The 17,453-nt window shown below is 31.4% G+C and overlaps 1 protein-coding gene across 4 annotated transcripts in view; it reads right to left on the bottom strand.

The window, feature by feature from the left end:
• The window catches only part of LOC124365890 (casein kinase I), a 173,284-nt gene that overhangs the window by 28,924 nt on the left and 126,907 nt on the right, over positions 1 to 17,453 (bottom strand). For 2 of the 4 annotated variants that reach the window (XM_046821999.1, XM_046821998.1), the window contains exons 6-9: positions 8,126 to 8,245; positions 6,679 to 6,849; positions 5,025 to 5,173; positions 2,834 to 2,908 (exon numbers count right to left, since the gene is read on the bottom strand). In XM_046821999.1, the coding sequence (XP_046677955.1) occupies positions 2,834 to 2,908; positions 5,025 to 5,173; positions 6,679 to 6,849; positions 8,126 to 8,245 (515 nt within the window). The remainder of the gene's footprint in view (positions 1 to 2,833; positions 2,909 to 5,024; positions 5,174 to 6,678; positions 6,850 to 8,125; positions 8,246 to 17,453) is intronic. The other 2 variants (XM_046822000.1, XM_046822001.1) reach the window with 1 other exon arrangement.

Here is a 17,453-nt window from a genome sequence, read left to right as displayed (position 1 = left end):
ACAGGAAGATAATTTTTTTATACATATATTAAACACAAGATTTTATACTGTTGATCAAATGTTGAGTTCAAGTGTGCACTTTTTATGCGAATCATTAGATATCAGCTGTGTCTATGCATGGATGGATGTCAGCTTTCAACAATAAAACAATCTCTAATGTGATTGCATTACATTTTGTGTGCATATTCTCTATAAAAATTACAGGTTTACATCTCATTATTCACACAATTACATATTTTGTAAATATTAGTGTTTTAATGTTATAAATCTGTATATTTATAAGGTATTAACACTTTGTACCCTGAGCCCGAGTATAGGTCGGGCCGCGTCGGCAGCGCCTGCTACCGGCGCCCGAGTATAGCTCGGGTCGTGTTATTTAATTGTATTATTTAGCTCAGTCATCTTATTTTTGGATTCAAACATTTTGATTATGTTCATTGGTTGTCTAAGTTTGTATTTGTTGGTTTTGAGATCTCTGGGTCACGTTTTAGTAATGAAATACGTATATTTATCGTCATACTACAAGCGAGTCTAGACAGCTGATCATAGGCGCTGCGGCTGATTGTCGGTACTGTCAGTTTGCTTTGTAGTGTTTCACGTTATGTGTTGTTGTGAGTCTTAGTGATGTCTTCTACAAATCTTGCCGACAAATACTGAAGCAAATGTTATTATAATGTATTATAAATGTGAATTTAACTGTTTGTAAATAATCAGAACTTTAGTTTCTTACTGAATGAAGTAAAGGCAAATGCAAGCAATGTGAGGTTATCCGTGTGTTTTGTTTTGTATTTATACTTGCTTTGTTCTTTCTTCTAGACTTTCCGTTGATTTTATTTTATATTATTTACTTATTATTTTCGAGTTTAAATAATATAAGGTGACGAAATCAAAAGTGATGCAATTCGCGATCTTTTGTTTGACTGCGAGTCGGAAAGTGACGATGATTTTGATACACACCTGGGACCAAATATTGATTTTATGAACGATCTAAACGAAAATTTGCGAGATCCTGTATTTGATTCAGACCATTGTGCTTTAAAAATGACCACTCTAAGGCGAATTACCTGAACTAACAAGCTATGTAGCAAAAACTTTTTTTGTATTTTTTACATAACATTCAATATTATGTAATAGTTTTATTTTGAAAATAAACTTTATATATGTATACATTTAAAAAAAGTATGTATCTCTATCTTTAAAAAGATATATAGTATGAGTTTATAACATAATTACTGTAATAACACAGAACTTTTTAAAAGCATCATAAAACCCCCAGGGAGCCACGCCGAAACATGTATTAAGGGCCCAGGGTACAAAGTGTTAATATACATAAGAAAAAAGTCACATATGGTTTTGAAAAGAAATGATATTCATCACTACATTACAAGGAATAAAGATTAGTTAAATGCATATAGAGCCAGGTTAAGTAAAACCATGAATTACCATACAACAGTATTTATTATAAGTAATACCAATATATGCCTATGGAATAAACATTAAAAATGTAGTATGTGACTTTTAGTTATAACATAAAAACCTAGTAATTTCCTTGAAACTACGCAAAGTCCTATAAAATTGTGTGATATCCTTACTTTTAGTGTTCAAATGGTGTCCATAGGGCTACAGAACAATTAAGAATATTAATAATGATCTATAAATATACAGATTTTACTAATGTGGTAAAACTCATAATTTTAAGGTCTGGATTACCTCACCTCTATAAAAATTATCCTACCTTCTGCAAAATAATAAGAATAAATAAAGATATAATGTGATACCTTTTAAATCCAACAAGCAAGGAAGTTAGACTACAAAGATGAAATCATAAAATATTATTCATAAACATTTCACATGTATTCAAGGCCTGGCTTTATTAAGGCTATAATATTTTGCATTGATCTTGAAAAGCAATTGTTCCCGCCACATGTTCAATGCTGCTATTGTTTGTAGTACAACTAACTGAGCAGTGTCACCTATTACCAACATACCAGTGTAACAGTTGTTGACTATCCATGACCATCTATTCACATCTTATCTTCACACTCATTCCAGAGATCACATTGTATCCCCACTTCCATTCATGAGCTCAAATTTTATTTCCACTTTCATTCCAGAGATCACATTGTATCCCCACTTCCATTCATGAGCTCAAATTTTATTTCCACTTTCATTCCAGAGATCACATTGTATCCCCACTTCCATTCATGAGCTCAAATTTTATTTCCACTTTCATTCCAGAGATCACATTGTGTCCCCACTTCTATTCCTGAGGTCATATCACATTTCCACATCCATTCCCGAAGTCATCCATACAAGTATCCATCCTTACATCCCGAAGTAGTACAATACATTACAGAAATGTAAAATGCAAACTCATTTTTATTAATACGTTTAAAAAAGCAGAAGCATTTGAGAGAGAAACTGAGTAAAAACAGCTATTCTTAATGAAAAACGCACAGCAAGGAGAACAATTATCCATGTAATGGACACAAATTATTAAAAACTGTGCCAAACACACGAGTACTAATTTAATCTTGAGCTTTGTCTAGTATTAAATATTAAAAAATATGTTTTGCCGATGTCAAGGCATAGGTTGCAAATATTTATGATCTTGTTTTACCTATAAATTATTTTCAAGTAATCTAAATTAAAAAATAATATTTTTTTTGCACTTGGCGTACACTTAGACAAAACAAAATTAGCAACGTTATGGAAAAAAACGTCTGTTAAAAATAAGGTGGTAGACAACATTTATTGTTTGGGGAGTGTCTATACCATGCACCTTATGATTAGTATTCCAATCTCATACAAAAAGCAAAAAAAATATACCTACCTTGTCGGATTTGGTTTTGCCAATATGAGATGGCGGAGCATTGCGTAAAAGCCGTAAAGCGTCAATGTTACTTGGCTAGCATGCAACAATAAACAGTAACATGCTCATGCAGACACAACAGAACATTTACAAGGACAGTTCGGACAGTAACCTTCGCTTAACAAAGATCTGTTGTAGAAGTATAGCCTGAGTTAGCACATATCCTGACACTAGCAGTTCTGCTATTGGTCACTTTGGTAACAAAAAGAATGTTTTCAAGAAAAAATAATACTCATCTGATTATGTTTGAATATGCTTGGTAATTTTTTTAGTTAGTAAACTAAAAATTGATGAGAAAAATGTCTAGTTGTAAGGTATAGGAATTAGAACTACATTTAGTATTAAATTATATAGAGGCAGATTTGGATTGTTGTAATTTCTTAGGAAAATACAGCATCACATTACTGTTAAAAATTAGTGTAGATTTTCAACTATTATGGCTAGTTATGCCAGTCTTGCACAATTGGAAAATTATAGTTTCAACGATATTGTATGGAATTAATTGAGTACAGTTATACTTCTCCAAAAGGATCTTGAAATCAGTCACACTAGTGCAGGAAAGAAAGCTACTATCCAAACCCTCCTCCTCCTTAGAGACTTAAAATTAAGTCTAGACATAGAGAATTTTACTATAATAAACAAAATCTTTATGTATTTTTATTAACTTTTCATAACTTTATGAACATGACTGATAATGGATCATAAGTTATATCTATATTTTATTTGGAAATAATTTTTGTGAACATCATGAAGATGTTTATTTTTTAGTATTACAATTAAGAGATGTGTTACTATAATTTAGAATGCATGTGTACTATGTATAATGTTTAAATTGTTAAAAAGATATCCATAGAAAAGTCCTAGAGAAGTTTTGTTTTGCTACAAGTCAACTAAAAAATTGATGGATGTGGGATGAATAATACAAAATTTTAGATACATTTTAAATTCCAATGTAGCTTGTCTGTAGAACTAATAGAGAATTTTTTAAATCCCAATTGTGACATCAATTGGATTTTTAAAAACATTTGTAATCCCTGGGGGGGGGGGGGTGATAAATATGCAAGAAACATTGGATTTGATAAAATTGGGAAATGAAAAAATGTTGTTTGCTAGTTGTTTAGCATATTACAACAATTAAATATATAAAAATTAAATACATAAATAAAATAATTAAAACAATTTTGATATAGTAAGTATCTGACATCAAGGCAAATGCTAGGTTTATAATGTGTATTGTATTTTTTTCATTTCAAGGTAATTCATGTAAGATCTTTCAAATTTTTTACATGTATTGTATTACAGAATGTTCTGTAAAATGAATATCTGGTATCAAGGTAAATGATACAAAATCTGTAGAATATTTTGATATTTGCAAAATTATTAAGGATTATCGATTGGCTTCTAATTTTTTTCAATTAAATAACTGATAAAACAGCACATTAAAAGATGTAAAAAAACAAGAACACAATTTGTTACCAATATAGAATAACAAAATAAACATAATATAAAAAAACTAGGGATGACACTGTTTAAACATGAAGTGTATTCAATACCAAATACCATTTTCAATTTGATGTTTTTTGATAAAAACATTACATCTATTTTTAATTTTCTTTAAAAAACTGCACATGAATGACATTTAATGTCAAGAACAGTAATTATATAACAATTAACTTATTGATGAGTAGATTTTATCGTTGTATTGATCCTCTTATAACTGACACTGACTTAAGAGAAATTATTTGAAATGTATTTGATAAAATGTCAAAGAAGATTATTAACTGGTTTACAATGAACTTTATAAAACATTAATATATACTTTATAAGTTAATAATTTACTTTGCTGGGGACCTTACTTTATTATTTTGATCTACTCCAATATAGCTCATAACTTGAGATATAAAAGTAAATAAAAAAATATGAAAAGTTAGAATCAATTTATACTATTCATTACCTGGAAAAAATGTCATAAGTTGTAAAATTAGTAAAGAATGAACATTTGTTAAAGTAAAAATAAAACAGAATGTATGAATGGGTAAAAAAATTTACTGGAAATAAAAAAAAGATACAATAAAAATCATGCGTAATGGCAGTGACATGTAGACTTTTTCTATTCCTGTCTCTGGTCTCTGTTGAGGGATGTGGATCTTACCATGGTTTTGCCCGTCCAGTCGAACTCAGAGTCGTCAACAAAGCCTTTCCTCTCGAATAGGTCTTGAAATAGCTTGCGCAGGTACTCGTAGTCTGGCGTCTCGAAGAAGTCCAGCCGCCGCACATACCGCAGGTACGTCGCCATCTCCTCTGCAATTTCAAAAAATGTTATAACATGTAGCTACATAACATTCTACAGATCAACGTAAAGGACAACTCACGATACAAATTGTAAACAAACTGCAAGATTTACAGACCCTTATGCAATTAAAGATGGATTATGAACAAACAATTGCAGCGTAGATATTAATAATATTTATTCATCGCTATTAATGACATTTTCAGTAAATGAATTATTAGTAAAAATTTTCACTAGAAAGTTGAGGAAGTCTAGTGTAATACAAGTATCAAGGGGGAAGGAATGAAATGGTTAAGGCATGTGAAGAGGACATCAAATGTAGGTTGCCAAAGAAGATATATAAGAGAAAAACTGAAGGTAGGAAACCAACGCGAAGATCTATGAATAGTCAGGTTAAAGCATAAATAGAAGAAGAGAATATAGGTTGACAATACTGGAAGAGAGAAGATAAAATGATACCAGGAACTGAAGGGATCCTAGTAGACCCCAATGATATTCAAGACTGTGGATCATGGTAACGCAAACTGTGGTTGTTATCAATCGTAAGTTATTCTATTTCGGTAATATTATTATTTGGTAGGACTAACAATGTAAAATCAGCATACAAAGTAGTATGTACCAAATGTTATTCAGTAACCACCAAAACTACAAGTTTATATTTTTACCATTCACTAATACGGTGAGTGTTATTATTTTCAGACAATTACTTGGCCATAATGCCATTTTAAGAAAATGTTTAGTGGTCAGTTTGTTAAATCGGTCAGTTACGAGGGCTGTCTACAGACAAAGTACTTAACGTTTAGTCATCACTGTCTTCTTGTGATCTGAACGTTTTATGGCTTAGTAAGCATCCAGCCGCAGAACTGAACTGTTTTCTTGCTTCTGCTTGATTTATTTTAATTATTTAAAATGTGCATTTTGATTCAATATCCCACCGACTACCAAGATTGTGACTTGGGTCGGACATATATCAAATTTCTGGGCAAAGTTGCAGGCGGCAGATTTCTAGGCCAACGGGACTAAATTCAAAACTATGACGAGTGGCTCAGTGTTCCCGCAAACTACTTTTCCATATTCTTGTGTTTTATTCCAAAAAGTACATTTTTTGGACGGTTCTTGAAACAGTAATAAGAACATTTCATTTTTTGTTCCCCTATTTGGATCTTTTAAATGAGTTTTGTTAGAAATTTTGTCATGAAAAGATTAAATTTCATTATAGAAAAAAGAAGAACCAAACACACTTAATAGATAGGGAAATGTTACTAAAAGGTATTCATGATTAATTGTATTAGTAATGTTTTCAAAACACAACAAGAAATGTACCCTGGAATGCCTCACACACAAAAAATGGAAAATATATACCTTCCTAGATACCATCTAGTCGAATATTGTTGTTACGACTATTTTGACCACTGTTTCATGCCTAAAACCTATATTTTCAAGGCACAATTTTAAAAATATTTATTGGGCAAAAGTTTGATTGAGTTTTAGATGGTTGCTCTCCTGGTAAACTTACCGGGATGGCCCTCGCACAGCACCTCGATGGGGGTGGCTCGCTTGGTGTCCCCGATCTTCTGGTACCTCTCTTTCAGTGTGTCCGCCTTCAGTCCCTGCCACGGCAGTGAGCCTCTCAGGAAGTACATGAACATGTGTCCCAGTGCCTCCAGGTCATCCCGTCGGCTTTGTTCTACAACACAGAGTACAGTGAGTTGCAGTGTAATGAATACTTATCCCATCCCTCTCTGTTGTATTTTGTATACATATTATTATGCAGTAACTGTAAAGCAAAATCCAAAAATTGCACCAATTTTAAAAGATGAAGATTTAAATTTATAAGTTTTTTACATTAAAAATACAGTAGTCCTTTCAATAAAATTTCACCAAAGATTTAAAGATTTAGAATTATTTTAAAAACCTAAAATAGCATTTTAAAATATTGAGTTTCTAACTAACACAATCGAAAATAGTATTTTTATTTATTAATATGTTTTTAATATAGAATGATAAAAACATGTAAAATTTGTATCTTACGAATCTTAAGGCCAAGAATACAATTAAGTTCACCATATGTGTGCCAATGAAACCATTGGAACTTCTCATATTTGAGAAAAGTAATTGAAATTAAAAGATAAAGAAAATTTTGAACATTACTTTAGAAATACTTTAACTTGAAAATAATAACAGCAATGGAGAGAATTTAAAAAAAGTAAAAAAGAAAGTCCAATAAACATTAATCTTCTCACATCCAACAAGAGAACGAGGCAATATGGAATCTATTAGGACTTACATATTTTCTGAACATTTGTACAGCAAAAACAATGAGAATTCATGTAAAAAACTACTAAATTACTTAATTAATTTATTGTATATGAAAGAGTCAGAACAAGTTTTAAACAGTAAAAAGTTTCTTCTTATAAAAAATAGATTTTTTATAAGATACAGTAAGATAGCATCTTATAAAAGAAAACAATTTCTAAAAAAAGATCGCTTATTAGAAAAAAGTAGGTTTTACAAGAACAATGAACTGACATTTTAGTGGCTTGATAAAGATTTTGTAACATATTTTATTAATACCAATACCTTGTACTATAATGTTATAGATCAATAATACAGAGCACAAACAAAATGACAAAAATTCAACTAAGCAAATAACAAACATTAACATGTATGTATCTGACTAAGTGCTCGCTCACGTTCACCTAAGTGGGTGTTGATACTCATGTACCTGGCGGTGCCGGTCAGGCTCTTGTGTTCCCGGTATGGGATATGTTTATTTGTCTCTAGGTCTAATATCACATTAACATGTATGTCTCTGGCTAAGTGCTCACTTTTGCCTAAGTGGGTGTTGATACTCATGTACCTGGCGGTGCCGGTCAGGCTCTTGTGTTCCCGGTATGGGATATGTTTATTTGTCTCTAGGTCTAATATCACATTAACATGTATGTCTCTGGCTAAGTGCTCACCTTTGCCTAAGTGGGTGTTGATACTCATGTACCTGGCGGTGCCGGTCAGGCTCTTGTGTTCCCGGTATGGGATATGTTTATTTGTCTCTAGGTCTATGTATTCCTTGGCTAGTCCAAAGTCTGAAACAGAGTAAAGTGCCATAATTAACACACAATAGTAAACACAGATATTGTTGTCTCAATTAATGAAACCATAATTTGCAATGTAATAAATAAACACTGTCAATCATGTTTCTTCTGGATCAAAAATCCAGCTAATTTTATATTTTCACAAGCAGGCCAGATAATATCACCTAACCTCCAAGTGGGTGGTTCTCGCTAGTTTTTACCTGCCCATACTCATAATTATTCCTAATCACAAACAACATTTTGAGATGGGAATATAGCAATCTAATTCGCATAAGTTGAGTCACCTTGTTCGACACCTCCACCATTGTCTGGGTTACAATCACTTGACACAGCAAAAAGGTGTTAAAGAAGAGATGGGTAACTATGTATGCAAACACATTCATAACATTGATAACTCCTCATAATTTGAAATAATTATAACCAACAAGTGTCATATTGCACTGTGAAAACACAATTATGTGAATAAGTGTATACACGCCGTTGAAATAAAATCTACAAACAAGTATAAAAGTAATTAAAGAATTATTGGTTCGGTTTTATGTCTCATTTGGGAGCAAAAGTACTTGATCACAAGTACGTGATGGCCAAAACATTATTATCTGGTCTGTAACATTATTTTAATAGGTAATCGCTAATGAGCAAAATCTTATATATTATTAAGTTACATACAAAGATAAACTAATTATTTCTTAATTAGACAAATTACTGTCTAAAATGAATAAATTCTTCAACAATTTAGACACCGAGGCAGGCGGAGAGCTTTCACCCTATATTCAAGAGTTAATTTAATTTAATAAAATCAATTTCAAAATTCTTGGATATAATTATAATATAATAATTTGATTTTAAGTTTAGTCACGATCTTAAGTAGAAAGAGTAAGGATTTGTATATTGCTTAAAACTATAATAATGATTGTGACTTGTTTGCAGAATTAAGCCAATTTGCACAGAACGTATTTAAACTAGCTAAATTGACACTGTTTCAGAGTAAATCTAATGGTTGTTAAATTACAGTGTTCCTGTTCAACACTGATACAAGATTCATTGGCTGAATGTTAGCGAAGCCTACCACTCAGGGGGCTGGAAAATTTTTTCTTCTGTCTCTGTTTGTATAGTACCTCTAGAATGAATTGAGCTATGAACTTGAAATTTTGTATGACACTTCATTTCTAAATAAAGGTCCAATGATTGATATATTGTTGATATATTTTTACATAATATTAATCAATACAAAAGACTTTGTCAGAGGGATATAAACTGAGCTAGACAATCTAATACCTTACATACACACATTTAACAAATTACTACACTACCAATATTTTTATTAAGATGTTTATACGTGATTAAAAACGCGCGCGCACACACACACACACACACACACACACACACACACACACACACACGTTCTTTTTGTTATGGCTTATCTTGACTTTGTTAATATTTATGATTATTTATTATTGTTGTTATTTTGTTTATAATTTTATTATAGTTACGTTGTTTTATATATATATATATATTGATATTGAAATTATATATATATATATATATATGTATCTGTTATTTATCTTTAGGCTTAATTATCTATTTAATGGAACTATTTTGGTGGAACACTGGACTGGATTGAATTTATTTGAATGTGTGAATATTATTGCATGTCATCTTGATTTAAACATGCACCATGTAATTGGGTGTGTAACCTGTATTGTTGCATGTAAATAAAATAAATAAATGATGTTGACTGTCCCTGTAGGGAATATCCGTAATTCGATCGTTAGTAAAACTTTTTAGGCAACTCATACTCTAACAAACTCCTGTATTTATACTATGCAATATATTTTGAATAATGAATACTCTTATTAATGTAAATATGCCTTGTACAGATTTTATAATACTACTAAACTGGACAAAGTTTTAATTAAACATGCATATTGATTTACTAACAACATCTGTTAAACTTCAAATATACTAAATTATTGTAGTATTCAAAATGGCACATATAATGGAATAAGAGTCAATTTCTATGCTAATTGGATAATTTTGCAAGCATGTCAACTAACATTGCTTTAGCTTTAATTGTGCAAATCCTCATTAATTCCTAATTTCATGACTATATTTTAAATTAAATGAAGAAAGGATCTTACTTCATTTGTTTCTTTGAAGTGTAAACAAATATGAAGAAATGTGTGTTTTCATTATCATGTACTGTATTTGATTTATTTTCCAAAGAATTATTTTTAATGTATGTCTAAGAGATAAATAGAATGAAGCTAGGTGTATCAACAGCAATCAACAAATTTACTGACCTGTAATCAACATTATTCAAATAACTATATCGGACTATTCAAATTTAATATGAATACTTTAAATAATGTTGTCTTGCTGAAATTAAAAAAAATTTATTTACATTGAAACATTCATCTAAAATAGGGAATAAATTCAATTTAAATATTTCCAGAAATGTTCGACCACTAAATCTACAGACTATTAGCCCTAGTATAATAGTGTTTCTGATTGTATCAACGAATGATGGACCAAACATCATAAAACATTTCTGTTATCTTCACACAAAAAATTAGCTCTAAATTCACAAAATGGATATTTAAGGAACTTTTATGATGGAGAGGGCAGGCATATCATTTCAAGATAGTTTTACACTTTATCTTGGTTAGAAAAGAGACCAAAACTAAAATAAACAACAGTTTTTGTAACTAGACCATCTATTAAACGATTTTACTATCAGTACATAACATTTTTTTAATGAATTTAAATATTTCAATATTATTTTAATGAATTAATCAAATAGCACTTTCATTGTGAATATTTAATAAGGGTTTGTTTTTTAAACTAGTTTTAAAGGACTGTTAAACCTTTTAATGAAATAATACTCAAAACATGTACATGTATCCAAGCGATCTTGGAAACATGGAGACTTTCTTAAGAGTCATTAAATATTGGAAGGTCTATGATATAGAAAGCACTCCATGTAATACAGTGCGTCCCAAAAAAAACTGAACAACTTTAAAGCCTAATAAAATCCGCAAAGTTAAATTTAGATTATTATAAGCATGACCACATGAAGGTAGAGTTTATAAAGTTTTTTTTAATGTTAGTTGTAAAGATCAGCTGTTTCATTGTTGTTTGCTCAAACTGCTTAACCCCAAAACATAACCTACAATAAAGCAGTCACTATGAATGCACAGGAGAAAGCGCAGTGTGTTGAGTGGTACATTGAAACCAAATCAGATATTGTAGTGCAAAGAAGGTTTAGAACACGCTATGGTCGCCATCCACCATCAAGGAACAGCATTCGAGCCTGGTATGATAAGTTCATGTTAACTGGCAGCATAAAACATTCAAAAAACAATGGTAGGCCTAAACTGCCAAATGAAGCTATTGAGAACGTGCAACAAACATTTCTACGGAGTCCTCAAAAATCTATTCGCACTGCAGCACGTGAGTTAAATTTATCAAAATCCAGTGTTCAAAGAATTTTAAAGAAAAATTTGAAAATGAAACCTTATAAGCTGCAAATTTTGCAGCAAATTACTCCAGATGACAAACTTAAACGTAAACACTTTGCAGTTACTGTGCTTGATCGTTTAACTGCTGATGAGAACTTTCTAAAGAAGGTAGTGTTTTCTGATGAGGCCACGTTCCATGTATGTGGAAAAGTGAATAAACATAACGTGCGTATTTGGGGTACAGAAAGACCATATCAAGTTCGGGAACATGTTCGAGACAGTCCCAAGTTAAATGTGTGGTGTGCTATTTCCTATGACAGACTTATTGGCCCGTTTTTCTTCAATGAAAAAACAATTAATGGTAACATTTATCTAGACATGCTAGAAAACTACGCTTACCCACAGCTAGAAGACCTACAGCCCAACGTTTTTTTTCAACAAGATGGTGCCCCTCCGCACTGGAACTTATTTGTAAGAGAATCACTTGATGACACTTTCCCTCGTCGGTGGATTGGGCGCGGTGGTTCCATAGCCTGGCCCCCACGGTCCCCAGACATAACACCATGTGATTTTTTTGTCTGGGGATTTGTAAAAGACCAGGTTTTCAAGTCTAAAGTGTTAAACATTCAAGAATTGAGACTAAGGATTATCACGGCCTTTTCCAAAATTAATGAGGAAATGCGTCATCGAGTGTGGGCAGAGTTAGATAGCCGAATCGACTATCTTTTTGCCAACAATGGAAACCATGTTGAGGTTCACAAATAAAGGTTGTACCCAAAATAACTTAAGATTATGCGTGTTACTTTAAATCAAAAAATTCTTTTATATGTGTGTTATTAAAATAATTACAATCTAATAAAGTTGTTCAGTTTTTTTTGGGACACGGTGTACATTAGATAACAATGACAGGTGACAGTGATTATAAGTTTTCTCGTCATAACTTATTATTTCAACTGACTGAGTTTATTTTAATAAACAGGATTTTAGCCAATTAATACAAAATTAATCAAGTTTGATTTGATAAGATTTTTTAAAATAATAGATTGAGATATATGTGATAAAATCTTTTGTCTAGATTTAAAATTGCACAAACTTTATTATTTTTAGATTATATAACAAGTCTACCGTGGTTTGAATAAAATTAGTAGTTGCAGTTAGTAGTGATCAGGCTAGATAATTAATTCTAAACCCATAATTATTAAGATTTTTATTTTATACAGCAGCCGTACATTTATTTAACATGGCCTGATGGCAGACTGGGTTGGGCTGGTTTTTGTCCATTTAAAAGTGTTTAAATATTGAAGAGATGAGATCGGGATCAATTACAAAGGCACCCTCAGAAAAATTGTTGCAGGTTATTCGTTGAGTTTTTTGTAGAGTATATTCAGTTTATGTTAGATATTTCAGACCTATTACATAGTTAATTAAACTGTACATATACAATTCTTTTCTTGCAAAATATTGTGTATTCTATATCACTTAAGGCAATTTGCAAGATTAGGTAAGCAAAAAAATAAACATTAGTAATCATTGAAGACTCGGAGCAATTGGAAAATTTTTAAGTATTAATAAAAACAATAATTTTCCAAATTGTTTATTTTTTGGACGAGGCTTTTTGAAACGAAAGGTTTCACCATCACGCGACTCCACTAAAAATGTTTTGTGGAGTTGCCTAATGATGAAACCTCTTGTTTCGAAAGGCCTCGTTCAAAAAATACACAATTCGGAAAAGTATTGATTTTATTAACATTTAGTAATAATTCTTTAAAAAATGCTGAAATAACTTTACATTATATTATGTACCAATCAGATCAGTGTTATCTATATTTCATCTGAAATATGCATATGACAGAACACAAAAATGCCATCTATTAAAACATTATTATGGGTATAGAGGTTTTTTTTTTCCAGAAACACAAGCATGCAACCCCACTGTGCACCGGTTTGTTGTGGCCATGTTTACAACTGAGATGGTAAACCAAAGGTTCAGCCAACTTTTAGTGATACAATTCACCCACTAGGCACACACTTATCAGATCCAAGCCTAACGCAGTCTGTCATCCAACCAAGTTGGAGCCTTGTGTGTACAACCAGGTTTGATAGCGTTTAGAAAATCCCTAACCGAATACTGTGTGGCCCAACTTCAAGCGTATGGTCTGGTCCGTGAGACCAGCTCCATAATGTATGGGGGCTGGGGGCTTAATTAATATGTAAGTTGACCATTAACAGCAGGTTTTTTTTTTATAATTAGTAACTAAACATAAGTATAAAGAATTATTAGTATAGTTCAATGAACATATAAATTAATCCTTGAAACGGTTCAAGTTTAAAACGATCTCTTTGATGTTTATATCTGCCTCCGAGATAATTACACTCCATGAACTCTTAACATTGATATACTTTTTGTTCATCTAGTTATCTATCAGCCAAGCAAATGTGTTATTGAGTTGTTATTAATGCACAATTGACATATCAATAAATAGTAAATTGATATTTTCCATATTAGATTAATTAATTGTATATAAAATTATATAAAGCACCTTGTTCTAATTTCTGTATAAAATATATTGAATTTATAATTTTAGTTTAGTTAAGCATATGATCTAAGAGCTAAGTGTTACATACCATTCATGCAAAATTGTCTTTACTCTTAACATTATGAAACCTTTGGACCAGTGTAGATGTCACTAACGACAATGTTTAGATAGAAACTTACAAGAAGTGTTAACTCTTTTGCTACAGCGTCTACATCGTAGACGCTGCGTTTATGTCTAAAAGTGCTAGCGTCTACGTCGTAGACGCAGCGTATTTTTATATATATTGGTTCAGTTTATGCAAGTAACTGGCTGCAAACGATGACAGTTCATCCAAAAGCCACGGAGTAACGATATTTGTATATTTAATTGCCGACGACCAACTGTTTTACGTCATTAAAGTGAAATAAAAAGATCAGTTCGGATGTTTATGTTGCGAGCGAATTGACGCTGTGCTTTGTTTACTATGTTTTATCTTATTTTATCCATTAAATTGTGTTATAATTGTGAAATACTATTTCATTACTATTCCAAATCATTGCATTACTTCATTTTTCATTTGTGTTTTCCGTGTGTATTTTATTTTATTAAGTTACAAACTATGTCTAATAAGAACATTGCAGGTTATGATGAGTTACTTCATCTTTTTTTATAGTTTTATTACTGAATAAAACTATTATTTAGGTAAAAAAAAGTGTTAACTGTGCTCGAATTTCTTCTTTTATAAATAATAATAAAGTTAGTAAAGCATTTATGCTAATAATAGTAAGTGTATTACTTTTTCTCTTGAGCGTTTCAAACATTAGACCTATATGTAGGGCAAAATTTGGGGCGGACAACATATTATATTTTTCATCAAAACTTCTTAGTTTTTGTGTAAAAATAAATCAAATATATGGAATTTGTTTAGTTTTAGTTGCTCTTTCCGATGATAGCCTCAGAAAAATAATATAAAATTGTTTGCATACTAAAATTGTATGCCAAAGTGAAAACAAAATTATAAAAAAAATTTACATTATAAAAATTTTTTTTATAACTATCCAAATATGTACAAATGTATTTTTTTGTACATAAAAAACATAAAAAAAAATAATAATAATAATAAGATATGACCTCAAATAAGGAAATAGAAAGGAATTTACTAAAACTCTGCATTTATGCACTAAAATGCTTAGCACTCTTGGGTATGGCAATGCGCCAGACCTCTTAGCACTAAAAGGGTTAAGTAAATCTTAACCTATGTTATTATGAAGAAGAATCTTTGTAGGCCTAAATCTAAAATTACACAAGTTATCACGTTGACCTCCAGCAGTCACAATACAATGCATGATATCTAGTGATAACCTTCGCCCCAGGTTACATTCATCAAGAGAACAACAGTTCTCACACTGTCACAACTTCATGCATGGCAACATTTCCCTTTCATGACTTTAGTTCAAATAATAGTTACAATATATTATTGCAAAAAGTAATACAGTGCACAACAACAAAGGATATTGTTTATAAAACATGTTACAATAATGTTATGTGGTTTTAGAATACACATGAAGAATTAAGTTCAAGAAAATTTCGAGACAAGTGTAAAAAAATAACAGAACACAGTAACCCTAGATAAGACATGCATATAAAACTTGTTGCATTAATATCCACAGCATATATTATGAACAACACGTATGAACGTAAAGCATGAGTTAAGTTTAAGTTGGTTTACAAATCACGAACCTAATGACATGGCACAGCAATTCTGAATGTTGTTTATAAAACATGTTGCAATAATATGTTACTAGCTGTTTCCCGCGGCTTCGCACGCGTCTCTTAAGCTTTGCCCATATATTTCTTTGCCTTCAAATAGTGTTTGGATATTTTAATATACGTAACTACTGTGTTGTAATTGCAGTTTATAATGTGCAGGCGCTTTGATAACTTTTATATCTTGCAGTACAGCCTGGTGGTTAGTTACATCAATGGGTATTGCGTATAAACCTTCTACATAGAAAAATACAAATTTTCATAGTGATCGGTCCAATAGTTTCTGAGTCTATAAAGGACAAACACACAAACATTCATTTTTATATATTATGATTGCAGAAACAGTTTAAACAAAATTTGTCGTTTCTCTTAAGCTTACTCTATGCTTTAAAACTATAAGTGTAAAGAAATTTATATATAAATATATTTTTTGTCGCATTATATATGTTTACAAAGAACAGCTGATTAAAAATTTGAAAAGACTCTTTCACTTAATAACATATGTTTGCTGCAATGCATTTCTTACGGGTATTTCTGTAACCAGTGGGGCGGAATCCTGAATCGGGAAAGGGATAAAAAGTATCCTATAACCTTCTACAGATCAAGACGAACAAATTAAAAAAAAAATTAGGCGAATCCGTCCAGCCGTTTGTGAGTGATGCTGTTACACACGAACAGTTTCATTTTTATATATATAGATGTGCTTTAGAATGTATAAGAAGAATTAAGTTTGTCAATTTATAGTCACGTGAAAAAACAAAAGGGAACACAGCAACTCCTGATATTACATGGATATAAAGACGTTACAATAATATTCATAACATATATAATTATAAAGGAAGAATAAAGTTAAATCCAGTTTATAGACCAAGTGTAAAAAACAGACTATTATTTTTGCTTCCTGATAACACAACATTATACTGAAATACTTAACCCTCCATCGGGCGCTAAACAGAGTTTCCCTCCGTGTATTTTTTATTATTAAAAATAGTACTACTTTTCTGATGTTGGCAGTCGTGTCCCGCAGTGTACTTCACTAGCATCTTTCGGGGAAGCGAAACAATAGCCTCCCGCTTATCTTTGTCAAAATCTGTCAGTATGAGGTCTTTTACTTCCATGCGAGACTGGATGATTCCTCCGTGAGCGCCCGATGTCGTGTTTGTAGTCCTTGGACGAAATCTACGTGAGCGCCTTATAGTGTTTAGTTTTTATGGAATAATAATCCGTGTGCGCCTAAATGTCTGACCTGTGATGGTTTCTTTTTAAGTTTTACAAATATTTTATTTGAATTTTGTGAAATGGAGAATGAAGACGAGAGACTTGTCAGTACAGTACCCGTGTGCTAGGGAACATTTCAGTACCGTTTATGGAGTGAACATTGTCGTTATAAGAACCAGAAGGAAAATGTTTTGAAACTTTGTGTAGTGGTAAAAAATTTTTAGTAAAGAATAAATT

Source organism: Homalodisca vitripennis, chromosome 7, assembly GCF_021130785.1.
Source record: "Homalodisca vitripennis isolate AUS2020 chromosome 7, UT_GWSS_2.1, whole genome shotgun sequence".
NCBI lineage: Eukaryota > Metazoa > Arthropoda > Insecta > Hemiptera > Cicadellidae > Homalodisca > Homalodisca vitripennis.
This window is presented reverse-complemented; position numbering and strand designations above follow the sequence as displayed.